This window comes from Nansenia antarctica, assembly GCF_963989245.1.
Source record: "Nansenia antarctica genome assembly, chromosome: 10".
Taxonomy (NCBI): domain Eukaryota; kingdom Metazoa; phylum Chordata; class Actinopteri; order Argentiniformes; family Microstomatidae; genus Nansenia; species Nansenia antarctica.
The window spans coordinates 20,952,537-20,969,534 of record NC_137680.1 but is presented as its reverse complement, the minus strand read 5'-3'; the positions used below and the strand labels follow the sequence as shown (position 1 = coordinate 20,969,534).

At 45.1% G+C, this 16,998-nt stretch overlaps 2 protein-coding genes across 2 annotated transcripts in view; one reads left to right on the top strand and one right to left on the bottom strand.

The window, feature by feature from the left end:
* snrka (SNF related kinase a) overlaps window positions 1–2,739 on the bottom strand; it is a gene marked incomplete at both ends in the record, with an annotated part of 34,733 nt that extends 31,994 nt beyond the window's left edge. The window contains one exon of the mRNA XM_080541263.1: window positions 2,151–2,739. Coding sequence (XP_080397389.1) covers window positions 2,151–2,739 — 589 coding nt within the window. The remainder of the gene's footprint in view (window positions 1–2,150) is intronic.
* Window positions 2,740–13,958: 11,219 nt separating this feature from the next.
* On the top strand, window positions 13,959–15,725 carry pomgnt2 (protein O-linked mannose N-acetylglucosaminyltransferase 2 (beta 1,4-); the record flags this gene model as incomplete). Its single annotated transcript, XM_080540173.1, has 1 exon — window positions 13,959–15,725. One exon carries the CDS (start codon window positions 13,959–13,961, stop codon window positions 15,723–15,725), a length of 1,767 nt encoding a protein of 588 aa, XP_080396299.1.
* Between the last annotated feature and the right edge of the window lie 1,273 nt (window positions 15,726–16,998).

Genomic DNA, 16,998 nt, shown 5'->3' with positions numbered 1-16,998 from the left:
CCGCATGCTCCTGGAACAAACTCCCTCAAGAAATCAAACAGGCCCAAACCCTAAAAATATTTAAATCTAAGCTAAAAACCTTCATGTTTTGCAGCAGTTATGATTAAACACAAACACTTCTATCAATGTCTTTTATCCATTAACTATTGTCTGATTGAATGTTTTATCTACTTAGCCTACTTCTTATATTCGCTTTTATTCACTGTAATTTTTATTTTCTTACTATGCTCCTCTTGCTGTATTTTTAATAATGTATGTAAAGCACTTTGAATTGCTGCTGTTGTATGACATGTGCTACACAAATAAACTTGCCTTGCCTTCGGGGCAAATAAGCTGGAAAGCTAACATTACCTATATCCCATAAGGGGCTACGGGGGGCTAAGGGGCTACCTACAAATGAATCTTCCACGGGTATTGCGTATAACGTAACAATAGTCTAGCAGCACCTGCTGGTGGGATGATCGAATTGCAGCAGTAAATGCATGGACAATTTTTAAAAACATTTTGACATGGATGCGCGATTTCTCCTAGAACGCTTGGACGGGCTGCCTAAGCCTTTTCAATGCAGGAAAAACCCCGTGACAGCTCCTGAAGCTACAGGGAGAGCGGTCGCACAGGCAGACACGCATCCACTGTCAAGCTGCAAAATCTACCTGTTTATCTATCTGTTTACCTTTTGACCCCAAACATCTCTACCGCCTGGACCAACCTGGCTCCAAACACTCTGTCTGCACGTCCACCACTAGACACACGGCCTGTGGAAAGGCTCTCTCCCAGGAGATCTGTCTAATGGTCGTCAAGACGAGAGTCACCGAAATAGTACATGAGCCATGAGACTGCGGGCCAGAGGTGAGCTTTGCTTGGTCACAGTTATCTTCTGGAGTACTCATCCCACCAAGCAACACTGTGCTGGCAGTGGTTCAATATTTGTTCAGCGAGAGAGGATTTTTTTTTTTCATTAGTGGGGGTGAGATGGCCTGTGACACAGTCCTGGACCAAAATGTGAGATGAAAATATTGATTTGTGGGGCTTAGCCGGATACCATTTAAAATCGTGAGAGGCTTCCACAGGCTATCATGTAGAAATGTATTATAATCAAACTGACAATGTCAATAGTGAAATGTTTACTCTGGGCCCCCGCACTCGAGGTCTAGTAGAAACAAAGGATGGATTAACTGTTCCATCATGGCCAGCGACTGTAACCGGGCTGCAATTAGCAGCAGCCTCCTCTCTGGAGGCCTTCCTCTGATACAGACTGAACACAATTACACCTCAGCCCCAGACCCAAAATGCCCTGTCATTCTCTACTACGCAACGATAGTTGACAAAACGTGTGTGTGTGTGTGTGTTTGTGTTTGTGTGTGTGCGCTGTGGTGGTGTTTGAAGAGAGTGACCACAATTTCTTCATTGCACAGTTACACCCTTAAAGTGAGAGAGAAGTGTGACCAAATTGGGGAAGCAATATAGCTAAACATGTTCTTATCGAAAGCATTCAATCTCATGAGTGCATTTTGGGCTACACATTTTTGTCTAAACATTAAACATTTGGCTGAAACATGAATGGTTATTTCAGATTCTCCTTTAGGACAATATAATGTGAAGAACCAGGATGTTTAAAAGAATACAAGTAATAATCATAATCAATCTTCCTGCACTTCATAGTTCAATACCGGATTTTGTCACAGACGATTATAATATACACTTCAGTCAACCCACACAGAAAATCAATGAGGTAGTTAATTAAGTGCAATAAAACACCGTGGACAACACCACTAGTAGAACTGACCTAGCACACAGCATGTGGTTGTGAACAATACTGATCGGCTTGTGCTAACATGCTTCCCAAGCTACAACACATAGGCTAATATTGCTGCTCTGAATGTCAAGTTCAAAACCAGCTGAAACCTGCATATGTGGCTAATCACTCCTCAGTAAGGCGTAATGTCAAAGACCATTAACAAGGCTCTGAAATTCTAAGATCACAAGTCAGTGCTGAGCATGACCATGTGACTTCATGAAAAAAAAAAAAAAACAGCCCATCCTGCGAAATACAATCAACGAACATGCCTATATGATGGTCTATAACAGCACAAAGCTTTGGACCTGATGTTTAAATCCAGTATTTGAGAATAGACCGATGCGCTGCTTACCCACTGCCGGAGCGTCGTACTCGTCCCCCAGCAGGATCTCTGGGGCTGAGTAGGCCAGCGAGCCGCAGCTGGTGGTCAGCTTCTTGCCTGGCTGGAACTTGTTGCTGAAGCCAAAGTCGGTGAGCTTCACCAGGCCTTGCTTCTCAAAGAACACCACGTTCTCTGGCTTCAGGTCGCGGTGCACCACGTGGAGCCGGTGGCAGTAGGAGATGGCGTGGACGATCTGGGCAAAGTACTTCTTGGCCAGCTCCTCGGAGAGGCCGTCCTCGTGCTTCATGATGTAGTCGAACATGTCCCCGCCGTCGCCCAGCTCCAGGATCAGGTAGAGCTTGGTCTGCGTGTCGATGACCTCGTAGAGGCGAACAATGTTGGGGTGCTGCACCAGCTTCATACAGCGCACCTCCTGAAACAGGTGGCCGGTGGCGACCGTATCCAGCTTGGTCTTGTCGATGACCTTGACCGCCACCTTCTCCCCCGTGAAGACGTGGCGTGCCAGTTTGACCACGGCGAAGTGGCCCCGGCCCAGGGTCTTGTCCAGGTCGTAGAGCCCAGCGATCTTGCCATCGTACCCTCGCTTGAAGCCGGCCATGGCTGAGAGAGACGGGACGCCCCTGGGGTTGGTTAGGGGTTCACAGAGTCTTGTGGGTCCAGCTTACTTCAGCACATTGGAGATGGATGTAGTACCCATGGTGCCAGCTTCCTGAGAGCCATAAAGAGGGAATAAGTCGGAATAAGTCAGAATATCAACAAACAACAACAACAACAACAACAACAACAACAACAACAACTGCATTTTAGGACATATCGAAAGTCAAAATGGCATTACCATGCAACTCCAAAAGTCTGGACACAAAACAGGGGAAGCTTCAAAATTCATATTTTTGTCAAGAAAGGAAATACTGACTGCAGCTTTGACAGCCACAATACTAAAAGAGAAAAAGTTCTCAGCTTGGAACATCCTCCTGGATTTGTATCGATTTCCTGTTGTTCGAGAAAAGCAAAACCCATGGGTCTTTTCTCGCTGTGAAATACAACTAGCTATAGGCCTCCTACTTCGACTACTTCTACTATAACATTCAGCAACTAGAAACGTATTAGCAGCACATAGGGGAGCTGACTTCATTCCAAAGTTAACCTCTTACCAGTTCTACTATAGCAAGCAGGCCTAAATAATGCATCCAGTACCTACATGCGTTCCACACAAATCTTAGTGGGGGGGACGAGGTCACAGACATCCCCCACATTCAAAAGCCTATTATTTCATTCACAAGTGTGTTTTAATGCAGCAAAAACAACAAAGACACACTGTAATTGATGTGGGCTGAATGAAGTGAAGTTTAATAAAGTTGAGTTGATGGGCTTCAATAATTCAAAAACAAAAGCCATGCTGGAAACAGCCAATGCCTGATTAAAGCCCCACCCCCAGCATCACCAGAGTACCTAGGGAGAACACAGTCTAGTCTAGCCGAATAATGTTGTTGTTGCACCCTGATAGTTGACTGGATAACGTAAACATGTGACTCATTTCTATGGTCACCTAGCCAGTCTCAAATAAGCCTACACCGGTGTGTTGCACCTGGTTGGGTCGGAGTCAAACAGACACCCAGAGAAGCTTAACTACATGATGCACTAGAGATCAGTTAGCTGTGCTTCGACAAAAACACAAAGTACATAACAATGAACTAATTAAATAAAAATGATTGCTGCTGGCTTGGCTAACCAAACTGGACTAACGTTAATAATACTAGTATAAAAATACTAAAATTGTTCGCTGCATTTTCGACAGAGAGAATGCTCCGGGCCTGGCAGGAGAGACGCCTGGCTGGCAGCGTTAGCTTAGCTTAGCTAGCAGCAACTTTCTGCTGTGTGGTTGACTGTGTTCAGCTAGCTAGCTACCTAACCCCTCAGTGCTTTAAAGTGAACGTCAGCTCTCTAATGAACACAATACAGTATGTATGTTTCCATTCATCAAGTCACTAGCTGTGGCTGAGAGCAGAGACGGTGGTAGCCTAGCTCCCTCCACAAGCTAGCTGACGGACTCACCGCTCTCTCCTGTCAACATGCAGCCTTGGTCCGGGGTAGGTAGGCTGGGTGAAAGACAACGGTCTTCGCTCCGGAACCGTAAACGTGTCTCAATGGCGTTAGATAATGGATGAGATATCCTTCGTTGCGACTACCAACGGTGTTCACACCGTGCTTATATTACCGGTACACCCATGCCTCATCCGTGGAACAAGGCAGCATCGCACCGTACTGCTGCAGCCCTCATCGTTCTCCTCCTCCCTCCCAGAGGCAGGCATCATCATCATCATCATCATCATCAGCCGCATTCATTTCTGGGCTGCGTTCGTAAACTCCCTCTGAGAGTGCCGGAGCGCACACTGGGTTCCACGTCATAGAGCGGACCGAGTGATTTGATTGGATGAGAGGCGTTCCGTGAGTGCTGATCAGATTTCCAGGGGGGGTCTACGAACGCACACTCTGACGTCAAAGAAACGTAGCCGAGAATAAAAAAATGCTGGGAAAAAAAAAACATGACTGAAATAATCTAGTAAACTAGTAGCCTATGTTGTGCTATTATATTCGTGGTGATATAATAAGCCTACATTGTCAAATGGATACTCAGTTGAAGGCACAACTGAAACCATCCTATACGGATCCCCATCTAAACTCAGAAAGGCTGAAAATTTTAAAATAAAAGTGGGTAACATTAATATCACAAGAAAAGAGGATATTACATACCTGGGCTCCATCTTAGAGGCAAATCTTTCCGGAGATAAAATGGCAGCAAAAGTAATCAAAAAAGTTAACCATAGAACTAGATTCTTGTACAGGATATCCTCACTTGTCAGTAAAAACACACTGAGGACCCTATCAGGAGCTCTCATTCAATGTCACTTCGACTATGCCGTAACATCATGGTACTATAGAACCACAAAGGCCCATAAAACAAGACTCCAGACAGCCCAAAATAAACTGGTTAGGCTTCTGCTAGGTCTCAACCCTAGGACACATCTAACCGCTGCTCATTTTTTGAGCCTTGATTGGCTACGAGTAGTTGACAGAGTGCAGCAGCTTGCACTGGGCCTGGTCTTCAAGATACGCTACACCACAAAGACACCCAAGTACCTGTCAACATACTTCCAAAAAGTGAACAACGTCCACACATACAACACCAGAGGAAGCTCCACGAACCACGTTCAACCGCGTTGCACCACAAACAAGGGGTTAAACTCGTTTGCAAACTATGCAGTAAAAATGTGGAACGCCCTTCCTATAATCTTAAAGGAGTGCAAAACACTGCCCACCTTCAAAACCACTCTCAAAAAACATTTACAGGAGGCTGCAATCCGTAACTGGACCCTCTAAATCAAAAATCAGATTAAAAGACCCGAACTACCCACTGTACATACTTTGTGTTTTGTCCCCCGCCCCCACCTGTGGTGTATGTCCCCACCTGTCCTACCCGCTGTACATACCTGATGTTTTGTTGTATTGTTCTTCCCATGATGGATGTGTGTTTATCTTGTAGATAGTAATAGTTATTTGTCTGTATTATCTTGTAGATAGTACTAGCTTTTTTGTCTGTCTTACATGTAACGATGAATTGAGAATCAAGGACCCCAATTGAAATAAGCCAGTGGCTTTCTTGGGTTTTTATCCTGTTAGTTGACCTTGTATGTAATATGTACTTTCATGTACCTACTTCTGCAAATCTTCTAATAAAGTTTCAATCAATCAAAAAAAAAAGTTCACCCATGTTGTGAAGTGTGTTTATCACACTGTGTCCCTGCTTGTATGTAGGATATTCTGGCAATTTTTATGAGGATTATGAAACATGCACATGTGTAAAAACAGAAGGGACCGGGGTACAGCTGATCCATCGACCATTGTCTCGTCAGTTTGTGCTGCACGCATCAGAACTACATGGAAGGCTGGCCCTGGGTGGAACACATCAGAACTACATGGAAGGCTGTCCCTCACATCAGAACTACATGGAAGGCTGGCCCTGGGGTGCACACATCAGAACTACATGGAAGGCTGGCCCTCACATCAGAACTACATGGAAGGCTGGCCCTGGGGTGCACACATCAGAACTACATGGAAGGCTGGCCCTCACATCAGAACTACATGGAAGGCAGGCCCTCACATCAGAACTACATGGAAGGTTGGCCCTCACATCAGAACTACATGGAAGGCAGGCCCTCACATCAGAACTACATGGAAGGTTGGCCCTCACATCAGAACTACATGGAAGGCTCAAGGCTGGCCCTGGGTGGAACACATCAGAACTACATGGAAGGCTGGCCCTCACATCAGAACTACATGGAAGGCTGGCCCTGGGTGGAACACATCAGAACTACATGGAAGTCTGGCCCTCACATCAGAACTACATGGAAGGCTGGCCCTGGGTGGAACAAATAGGTCTAGTCTGACGTCTAGTGGCTGATACGAATATCTTATATTTGTATAACATCCTATGTTTGCTATGAATGAGAGTGCCGTGAAAATGATCATATTCATTGAGGCTCAGGCAATCCGTTAACATTCTTAAGAATAAAATACAATAGCAAACATATTTTCAGTATGAAAGACGAAGTGGTGTTTAGATCAGCACAACGTGGGACATGTGGTATTGACTGGTTGCATTTCCTTATGAGAACTCTGGAGGGTAGTATTGCATCCTACTGACATTGCGAAGTTTCCAATCTCACCAATTACTCTAAATTTCTCAATTCTGAGTTCCCAAAGTGTCTCACAATAATAAACTATAAAGTGGATGGGTGGTCCCTTTAGTACACTGACATCAGTATTTTGGTATCAGGAAAAAAGTGGATTTCGGGCATCTTGGGACCGTGCGACGCCAGCAAGACAATAGTCCATGTGCAGAAACTGCACTGTAAGTATGTGTATGATGAATGTAATAATACCGTGTCTAATAATGTTCTCCAGTGAATTCATCTTTGGTCAATTTGTCTAGAGAGATTGCGCATAATTCATGGAAAAGTACAGTAGACTTATCATCCCCCTTTTAATAGGCTACATACTGGATGCAAGCAGTGCTGAAATGCCTTGGAACCATGAGGAAAGAGGAGGGTAGAGCTTGTCTAAATGGGGACACCAAAAAGAGGGAAATATATTCTTAATATGTCAATTATATATGTAAATTGTAGCCTTATATACAATTTACATATATAATTGACATATATTAAGAATATATTTCCCTCTTTTTATATTATATATTATTATATTATATAATATTATATATTATATAATAATAAAGAATATAAAGAATATATTTCCCTCTAGGATTTGATTTTGATGTCCTTTGGGGCTTAGTTTAAAATGATATATATATAATTTTAAACTAAGCCCCCCAAAAAATCAAATCCTTCAAACAGATTTACACAGGCTGTAATTGTGCTTTAATTTAATTGTTGCACCCATACAGTTGATAATGAAAGAACCTCATAAAACCTACAGTCACCCGGCTGTAACATAACCCAGAGGCTAAACTGTTTGACAAAAACCTCTGACCAAACACATGAAGTGCTGATAACATCTCGCGAGGTTTAGATATGAGACTTGATTTTGCAGTGGGTGGAGACAAGGATAGCAAGTAGAATCGCTACATTGATTTCGGCATTTTGACAGGAAACACATTATCACAAAAGCACTGTCTATATATGACTTGATGAATGAATGCGGTGGTATTTTCGTGCAATAGCACCTACATACATCGGTGCATCTGGTTGTCGCAGGGCTCCGTTGGATCACATCAACCCTCAGGAAAGGTTCCTGCAGGATCCAGAGACACCGATGCTGCGATCTTGAAACATTTCAGCTGCTGTGAAGGAAGACCCCCCCATTCTCACTTCACACTTCTATCGAAGCCCCCCCCCCCCCCGGTAAGAGCAATGCAAAATGGTTATTAGGGTCCAAGTCGTATTTGCAACGTGTTATTTTGTTTGTTCTTAAACTTTTGAGTGCAAAGTTTTGAATCTAGAATATGATATCGCTTCGTTGTGGTCTAAATGCAAGTGTGCGCTAAACGCACGCTCGTAGGGACATTGACACCTCGTAGCCTTTGTAGTGATCGTGTGATGTGGTTGATGTAACAGTTTTATTTACAACAGATTCTGCCAGTTTATTAAACAAGCAGCACCTGTTGTCCTTATATGTGTTTTATTGTCTTTGTAGCCTTGTACCAAATAGGAGTTTTGGGGAATATTATTTATGTGATGTACGACGTATTGATTTGCATAAAGACAACAGATTTATTATTAAACAAGATTGGGTGTATCAAGTAAATAGTATTGCTTGGCTACCAATTATTTCTCACTAGTTTTCAGTAGGCTTAAAGCCATGTTTAGTTGTTTATCAGCAATGTCTGTGCTTGTCTGGGTGGCTTTATTTTAGACACATTAATAACCCCATGTGTGAACAACACTGACAGCATACTGTATGGCACGTGTCTATGTACAGTAGTGTGTTACATTTCTGAACATGGGTTCCTGAGGGCTGGTGGAGTTGAACATAGAGCTTCTCATCATTGTCCTGGAGAGAACTCTTACCCTCATTATCCGTGTGTAGCCAAACCCAGGGTATTTACTGTAGGATAACTCAAACCTAGTAATTAATCTCTTTTCAATAACGACCAAAGTCACTTTTAGCTGTATGATCATCCACAGGACACTACTAACTCGAGTCGAAATTCAGCATCCCAGTTTTCACATGATTGTCCCCCTTTCTGACTCGAGGATTGATTTCACATGTTGTCGATAGCCTCAAATGCAGTGCCTTTACATATGGCTGTTTGCCTCATTTCTCAACAGTTGCTTTTTGTAAAATGTGTCTCTGAAGGGTCCTATTTAACATGATGTAGCCTACGGTAGTGGAGGGTGTCTGTCAGAAATAGCCACACTGTCCTCAACCTGAATGCCTCATTTCCAAAGCCTTGGAAGTTCTGTTAGGAAGGTCATAATGAACGCTGGGCGGTCTGACAGTGTGGATGAAGTGGACATCTGCTGAGAGAAATGTGGACATGAATGTAATATAGAAAATCACACATTGAAGCATAGTGTTATTTTGACATAACTGGCATTAAGCTATTGTGTTTGTGTGAGTATCATTTTAGCATGGGCTAGCCGCTAGGGCCTCGCTGACACATTTGCTGGGTTTACTGTAGGTTGCATTACTTCTGCTTCTTACCACACATCCAATAAGGCATTTAATAAAGGAATTTCAGCTAGATATTAAGCCATGTACCTACCTTTATTGTATTAAGTAAATCAGTGTGCTATTGTTAACACCATATTCCCAAATGCACACACAAGCCTAGCCTAATGGGAAACACATTCTATACTTCTATTTCGGAATCTTTTCAACTGTCATGTGGCTGTTCTAAACTGCTGTGCTGCAGTGTTTTCTAGAGGATGTCCTTCTCCCATGTGTTCAAGTGACATTGTTCTTCTCACCCCCCCTGCAGAATGGCTGCATCATCAGCCCCCATTTTTCATGTGCCCCTGAGGTAAAAGTAACTGAAGTGAGTCCTGTTAACTACAGTATAAGGAAACTGTAAGATTTAGAAGAAGAAAAAAAAATGTGCCCATCTGTGTTGAGACAATGGCAGTGTGGCATACATGCGTGTGCTACGCCTGTCCAAGCAGAGGGGAAGACTTCATTGCTACAGATGCTAATGTCACACATTGGGCTTTAGCTCTAGCATGAGCTCCAGGTTCTCTCAGGTTCTTCAAATCCAACGGGCCACAATTGGGCCCAAAAAAACAAATTCACAATGAAGCGGCACACTTCATTAGATCCTCAGCAGGCACAGTGTCCTCTATAAGGTGGGACTCTCCAAGGTGATCCTGAGGGGACAGGACGGCACCAGGAATGCCTTTCGCTGCATTTCGAGGAGCCTTATTAAAATGCATTAGAATCTCCAGGCGGCCCGGTGCTACCTTCCCCCCCATCATTGGGGTGCTTATCATCTTCAGAGCAAACAGCAATACAAAACACCAGGGAGCCATGCCTGTGTCTGTCAGCCAAGCCGAGACGGAGAGAGACTCTCCACCCTGACTGCTGTGATGTCATCAGACACGCTTAACAATGTTCACTGTTCTGGAAACGAACATGGGAGCACAGTTTCAAGACACTACTGTTCCTTTCATTGGAATATTGTATTTGTCTGCACGTTCATATATGGAGTGAAGCATGTTCTGTGTAATATCTGTTAGGTAAAAAAAAAAAGTGTTTTTGTCTTCTCAGAGAGACAAAAGCTGTTATTAATGTAAACGCTAGAGGAGTGAAACATTTATAAGGAAATGGATGTGCATTCAAGCTGGAGATGTGTTGTCAGGCTGTTGTATACAGTGTGTGTGTGGGGGGGATCACAGCGTATGTCTTGGCTTCTAAGGGTATATTTACTTTTCTTAATGCCTGTTTTATTATTTATAAGCATTCAGTATAACACAGATTTTGGGACTATTAGGGGAAAGAGGATGTGGGTGAGTTGACTCGGAAGCTTGGTGGGTGGGAGCTCTAGGGAGACAGACTGTATACTGATGGAGTGGAGTGGTAACATTACACCAGACTGAAATAGACTTTAACTGTGAAGCATTCCCAGTTGCAGCCCAAGACCATGCATGCATATGATTATAATGGTAGCTATTGCAACCTTTTCCTAATGGTATAATTTTGCTCTATGGCAGTATTTACTCCCTCACAGAATATGTAGAACAAAAGCCCTCAATTTATTTATTTGTTTTTAGAAATTGTTGCAGTTCCTGAGTTCACATTGCTCTTGCTAGGCTGTATGGTAGTTGTGTTCCTTGTGTCTATTATTTACCTATTCAAAATATTTGATTTTATATGATTTAGAAATGCCCTTTAAGCATAATGACACTTCAAGTCTCTCTCATACTTGTGTTCATAGTACTGCAATGTGATAAAGATAATGCTCATCATATCATCTCGTCGGGGGCACAAGCCTACCCAGCAATCTCATGGAAGTGACTGGAAGAAGGTGCACGTCACTTTGAGGGGATCGTTATGACAGGTATGCAATATCCCAGAAGGAGCCTTAGAGATGGACAAGCTTTTTTCACCTGCCATTCCACTGTGATGTGCTAAAACCATGGTGGTCTTCTCTTGGACTGGTCAATGTCAAATGAATTGGTGCGCTTGTCACTCCATTATGAAATGTCCACTTATTTTCTATAATATTGTCTATATTTTGAAGTAGTATGTCATAGGCCAATAAACACAAAGCCCATGTTTTCCCTTAATTCTGTTTATCACATCATTCAGCATTTAAATAATCTAGCCTATTCTTCAAAAGCATCATGTCACCCGTGCCAGAATGACTGAGTGGCTGAGTTTCAATCGTTATTTTTTTGCCCAAAAAACAAAAAGGTTCCCTCTCACGCCAAAACCACAAGGACTCTGATATTCATAATAGTGTTAGCTGAAGACGGTGCTATGGTGTTGCCTGCTAATTCCAGAGGCAAGGCTGACATTTTGAAGCCTTTCATTACTTGGCACAGTGAAATTGCAGTGGGCATGCACGAACCCCTGTGGGCCTGTGTAACTAGAAGGATTAACACTCACCACTGGCACTGGCAGGGCTGCCCTTGTCTTGATGGTTTGGAGGGTAATGCTGCTTTAGTCTTCATAATGTGTGACATTTTGCTGCAGAATATGACATTGAGCACTCTTAGCCCATTTGTCGACATGATGAATGTGACAGTAAGTGGTGTCTCAGTGCTTTTTCGTGTGCTTATCTGATTTGGATAAACATGTACTGTGGAGGGAAAGCTTGAAGGCTTTGGGGTTGTCTGCCCGTTTAGACTCATAGCTCTACTATCTAAGTGGGACACTGTGGACCCAAGTGTGGGTGAACAGAATCAGAATAACCCTGGGGGTACAGTAACTTTTAGAGACAGTCAGCCATACTGAGACCCACAGGCCCTGCTGTGAAGGTTTCCAGACTCTCATCATGGGGTGTTAACATGGGGTGTTGTCACTCTCGTACAGGTCGGTGTGCAGAGGTGAGTAACCATCGCCGACACCTCCGCCAGGGCCTCTAATCTAATATTATAACACCGCAGGATCCCAATGTCACATTTTGGAGGGAGGAGGTGAAAGGAAAGCGGCCTCCGTTTTAATAATCCCCCCTCTTGTGCTCACGAAGGCCGTGTGACCTGTGACTTATTGTACTTATTGGTATGTCAAAATAGCCGGAGGACTTTATTCAGCCTATCTCTGTTGCCTGGTCTGGCTGCTTCCTTCAGGGCCTGGGCTTCTAGAGGAGAGGCGAGAGCTCGAGGAGGCTGTGAGGCGGCGTTAGGCTTGAGATACCGAAGCTCTTTATGAGCTCTGTCTGTGCGGTGACAGGAAGACTGTAGGGGGAAGGCTGGTCCCTCGGGATGCTAGTGGCAGAGGAGGATTCTCCGGGATTTTCTAGGAAAGATTGGCTTGCCTAGGGAAAAAGGAGGTGTGTGTGGGGGGGGGGGGGGGTGGGGGGCAGCTAGGCAAGCCAAGCCTATATTTTCATGATGGCTGGTGTTCCATAATGTCTGCAGCTCAAAGCATTACATTTTGAGATGTGGTGTCAAGCTTGGGTTCGTCCTTTACTTGGGGATTACCCTGGGATTGAAGGACACGCTTGGCTGTTGAGAGGCTGGCTCAGGGGAGAGATGAGTGTTTGGTAAAGGGCTCCCCAGGCGAGATAAGGAGAGATTTAGTCCATATGAAGATGGTTGTAGATAACCAGTGGCAGATGCCAATGACTGCATTGCTTATTTAGTGTGAGCTAGAGTCACGGGCTTGTGTGAAATTGACCATTAGAGAGCCTATCGCCTTAGTAACAACACTGAGAACACAAGATTGACGAGTGTGAGGTTATTTTAACCTATGTTTGTCCTCTATGTGCTCCTTCAAAATCCTCATTTCATGTAGCCTACATTTGTAGTAGAAAAAAACCTATACAGTATAAGGCCTATTGTTTTAATTGCAGCTGCTGTTATGGGAAATGATGTTGATTCCATCCCAGAGGCAGCCTATAAAAACCTTTGTTTTAGCAGGCTTAACCTTTAGATGAATATTTACCATGCTAGACGGCTGGTGCAGCGTGCAGTGTGATTTAGAGTCGCTCCACATGACTCACTTGTTCTCTCAATATGCAGATTTGTGTAGTTGAGAGGAACTTTTCCGCTCTCTTTCCTTCACAATGTAAATGTAATCCATCAAGACATATCCAGCAAGGGGAGTGTTTTAGGGCCTCTAGGAATGCCCTTGCTTATGCACTGAAAGGTAAACAAAAGCTACTCCAAGGCAGGGGCTTTGAAGCATGCGTTGATTAAGCTTAAAATCGTGTGTGATCTCATCAGCGCCGCAGGCGTTGCATGCTTTGTATTGTATTCTTCTGTGGTGATTAATGCCGTTATTTTGAATAGACTCTGGGAAACATTGTATCAATATGGCAAGGACAGCCTAATCTACCTACATCAGCGTGCCCTACTGATGCTCAGAGGAATTCATGAGATGAAATGGAAGTATTTTGTTTGCCGGTTGGTTCTTGTCCCAGTTATAATGCTTACTTACGGTAATAGTCTTCTGTACAGTTGCTTCTCCTGTTTTTATTTTAGTCTCCTCTCTCCTCTTCTCTCTGTGTCTCACACTCCTCTCTCCTCTTCTCTCTGTGTCTCACACTCCTCTCTCCTCTTCTCTTCTGCGTCGCAGGTGTCACTGCGGGTGGCAGAGCATGCTTCTGGGGTCGGAGGTCAGGCCGGAGGCGGAGCTGTGATGCGCGCGGCGGGCTGCAGGATGAACGTGGCCGCCGTGTTGAACGGCCTGCTGGTGTCGGTGGTGGCCGCCCTGCTGTGGAAGTACGTGAAGCTGAGCGAGCACGCCACCGTGCTGGAGGAGGAGCTGCAGCTGACGCGCCAGTCCCAGGAGCTGTCCCAGGCCCACATCGACTACCACGCCGCCCTGCTGACCCTCCAGGAGCGCGGCACCCTCATGGTCTGCACCGGCAAGATGCACACCGACCGCGTCTGCCGCTTCGACTACCTGTGCTACTCCACCGAGGCCGAGGAGTTCATCTTCTTCCATAGCAACACCTCGGTCATGCTGCCCAACCTGGGCCCTCGCCGCTTCCAGCCGGCCCTGCTCGACCTGTCCTCCGTGGAGGACCACAACACCCAGTACTTCAACTTCCTGGAGCTGCCCGTCGGCGCGCTCAAGTTCATGCCCAAGCCCGTGTTCGTGCCGGACGTCACCCTCATCCTGAACCGCTTCAACCCCGACAACCTGATGCACGTCTTCCACGACGACCTGCTGCCGATCTTCTACACCATGCGGCAGTACTCGGACCTGGACGACGAGGCCCGGCTGGTGTTCATGGAGGGCTGGGGGGAAGGCCCCCACTTCGACCTCTACCGCCTGCTCAGCAGCAAGCAGCCACTGCTGAAAGAGCAGCTGAGGAACTTTGGCAAACTCATGTGCTTCACCAAGTCCTACGTGGGCTTGTCCAAGATGACCACATGGTACCAGTACGGCTTCGTCCAGCCGCAAGGGCCCAAAGCCAACATCCTCGTTTCGGGGAACGAGATCCGCCAGTTTGCCTCTTCTCTGATGGAAAAGCTCAACGTCACAAGAGGAGAGGAGAGCGCGGAGGAGAAGGAGGAGTACATAGTGGTGTTCAGCCGTTCCATTAACAGGCTGATTCTGAACGAGGCAGAGCTCATTCTGGCCCTAGCACAGGAGTTCCAGATGAAGGCTGTGACTGTGTCTCTGGAGGAGCAGTCCTTTGCCAGTATTGTGAAGCTGCTCAGTGAGGCCTCTATGTTAGTCAGTATGCACGGAGCCCAACTGGTGTCCTCCCTCTTCCTGCCCAGGGGAGCCGCAGTGGTCGAGCTCTTCCCCTATGCAGTGAATCCAGAGCAGTACGCTCCCTACAAAACCTTGGCCTCACTCCCTGGCATGGACCTGCAGTATGTGGCCTGGAGGAACATGATAGAGGAGAACTCGGTGGCCTACCCTGAGAGGCCGTGGGAGCAGGGAGGCATCGCCCATTTGGAGAAGGACGAGCAAGAGCGCATCCTGGCCAGTAAAGAGGTACCAAGGCACCTGTGCTGCCGCAACCCAGAGTGGCTCTACCGTATCTACCAGGACACCGTAGTGGACATCCCTTCTTTACTGGAGACCCTCCGAGAGACCCTGAAAACCAGGCCCAACCTGAAGAAGGCCAAGCCTGCCAGCACGGTCCACCCAGGCCGAGTGAGAGAGCCCCAGTGCCAGACCTCGGTCCAGGCCACCGACGAGGCCAAGCTCACCGTGTCCTGGCAGATTCCCTGGAACCTGAAGTACTTGAAGGTCAGGGAGGTTAAATACGAAGTGTGGATCCAGGAGCAAGGAGAGAACACGTACATGCCTTACATTCTCCCCCACCAGAACTACACCTTCTCAGAGAACATTAAGCCCTTTACCACGTACCTTGTGTGGGTGCGATGCATCTTTAACAAAAACCTCCTTGGACCCTTTGCAGATGTATTGATGTGTAGAACCTAACTTCAGTGTGCTTGTACTGTCTCAACACGTTCATGACAACTTGTTCCAGACAATCAAACACTGGGACAGGATTATTCGCTGGAAAGGTCTGGGTGTCTCAGATTCAGGATAGCTGGTGTGATTTGGTCTGTGTCTTGGATTAGAGCCTGTGCTGCTGTGTTTGATCGCTTTGAGACAGTAAGGCCCAGCGTGCTCCCCATAGAGGGCAGAGGAGTGTGAAATGCCAACAGAATAGAAAGCTCAAACCGCCTGAACAGGCGGGGACACAGTGACACATTTAGGCTGCTGAATTTAAGGCTGTAGTATCTGTACCTTAGGAGAAAATACTGTACAACATGTCTTTTTCAAGATGTCTTCTACAACAGATTTATTTATGAGCAAAATGTTATTGCATGCATATGAATTACATGTATTTCAGTTTTTTTTTTTTTATTAGTCAAAAACCCTGAAACTATACCTGTACCTGAATCTATTGGAGTATGCAAAGTACTGTAGGGTTTCTGTGTACTACAGGTGTCATTTTGGGAGAATCTTGGTTTCATACTGGAGCATTTTGTTCTACAATAGCTGATAGATCACACCTTTGTAGCTCAGCCTGTCCTCCTGCACAAAGAAGGTGCTGCGTTGTCACACCGCCTTTTAATTGGTAGCTTATGACATCATTGTTATTGAAGGATCTTGCCAAAACCTTAAGAGAAACCAAAGTGAAAAATAAGTGAAAATAGGGTCACATCACTGTTATAGTACGTTTTCAAATATTAGTTGTGATTTGGGTCTCTTGTGCTTTATTGCCATTGACCTAGGCCATTTGGCCTGTATGTAATAGTCTTTCTCTTCTAGGTTTATCTAAGGCAGATGAAAAGATTCTATAGATTCCATGTCTCTAGCAAGATACTGTATGTTGCCAGTTTTCTAAAGATACAGACTAGAGCATGCATTATTCATCGATGATGCAGTCTTTTATGAACAGTCTTCCTTGAAATGAAGGAGTTCTTTTGTGATGTGTTTGTATGAAGGTTCTGTTCTTTTCTTCCTCTTGTGTTGCAGCCGCTAGGTTTGAGTGGTACTCCTATTTATGGTTTATAATCTGAATGCCTGAAGTGTCAACAGATAAGTACAGGTAGGCCTGGGAGGTTGATGAAGCTTCATTGTCCTACTGTAACATCTATTTTGAGTTCAAGGGTGCTATTTTAAAATGCGGTCCACTGAGGTTCAGAGATGGATCCGAATTCCTACTTGCTAATTATTGTTAGCACCTACGGTTGTGATAATT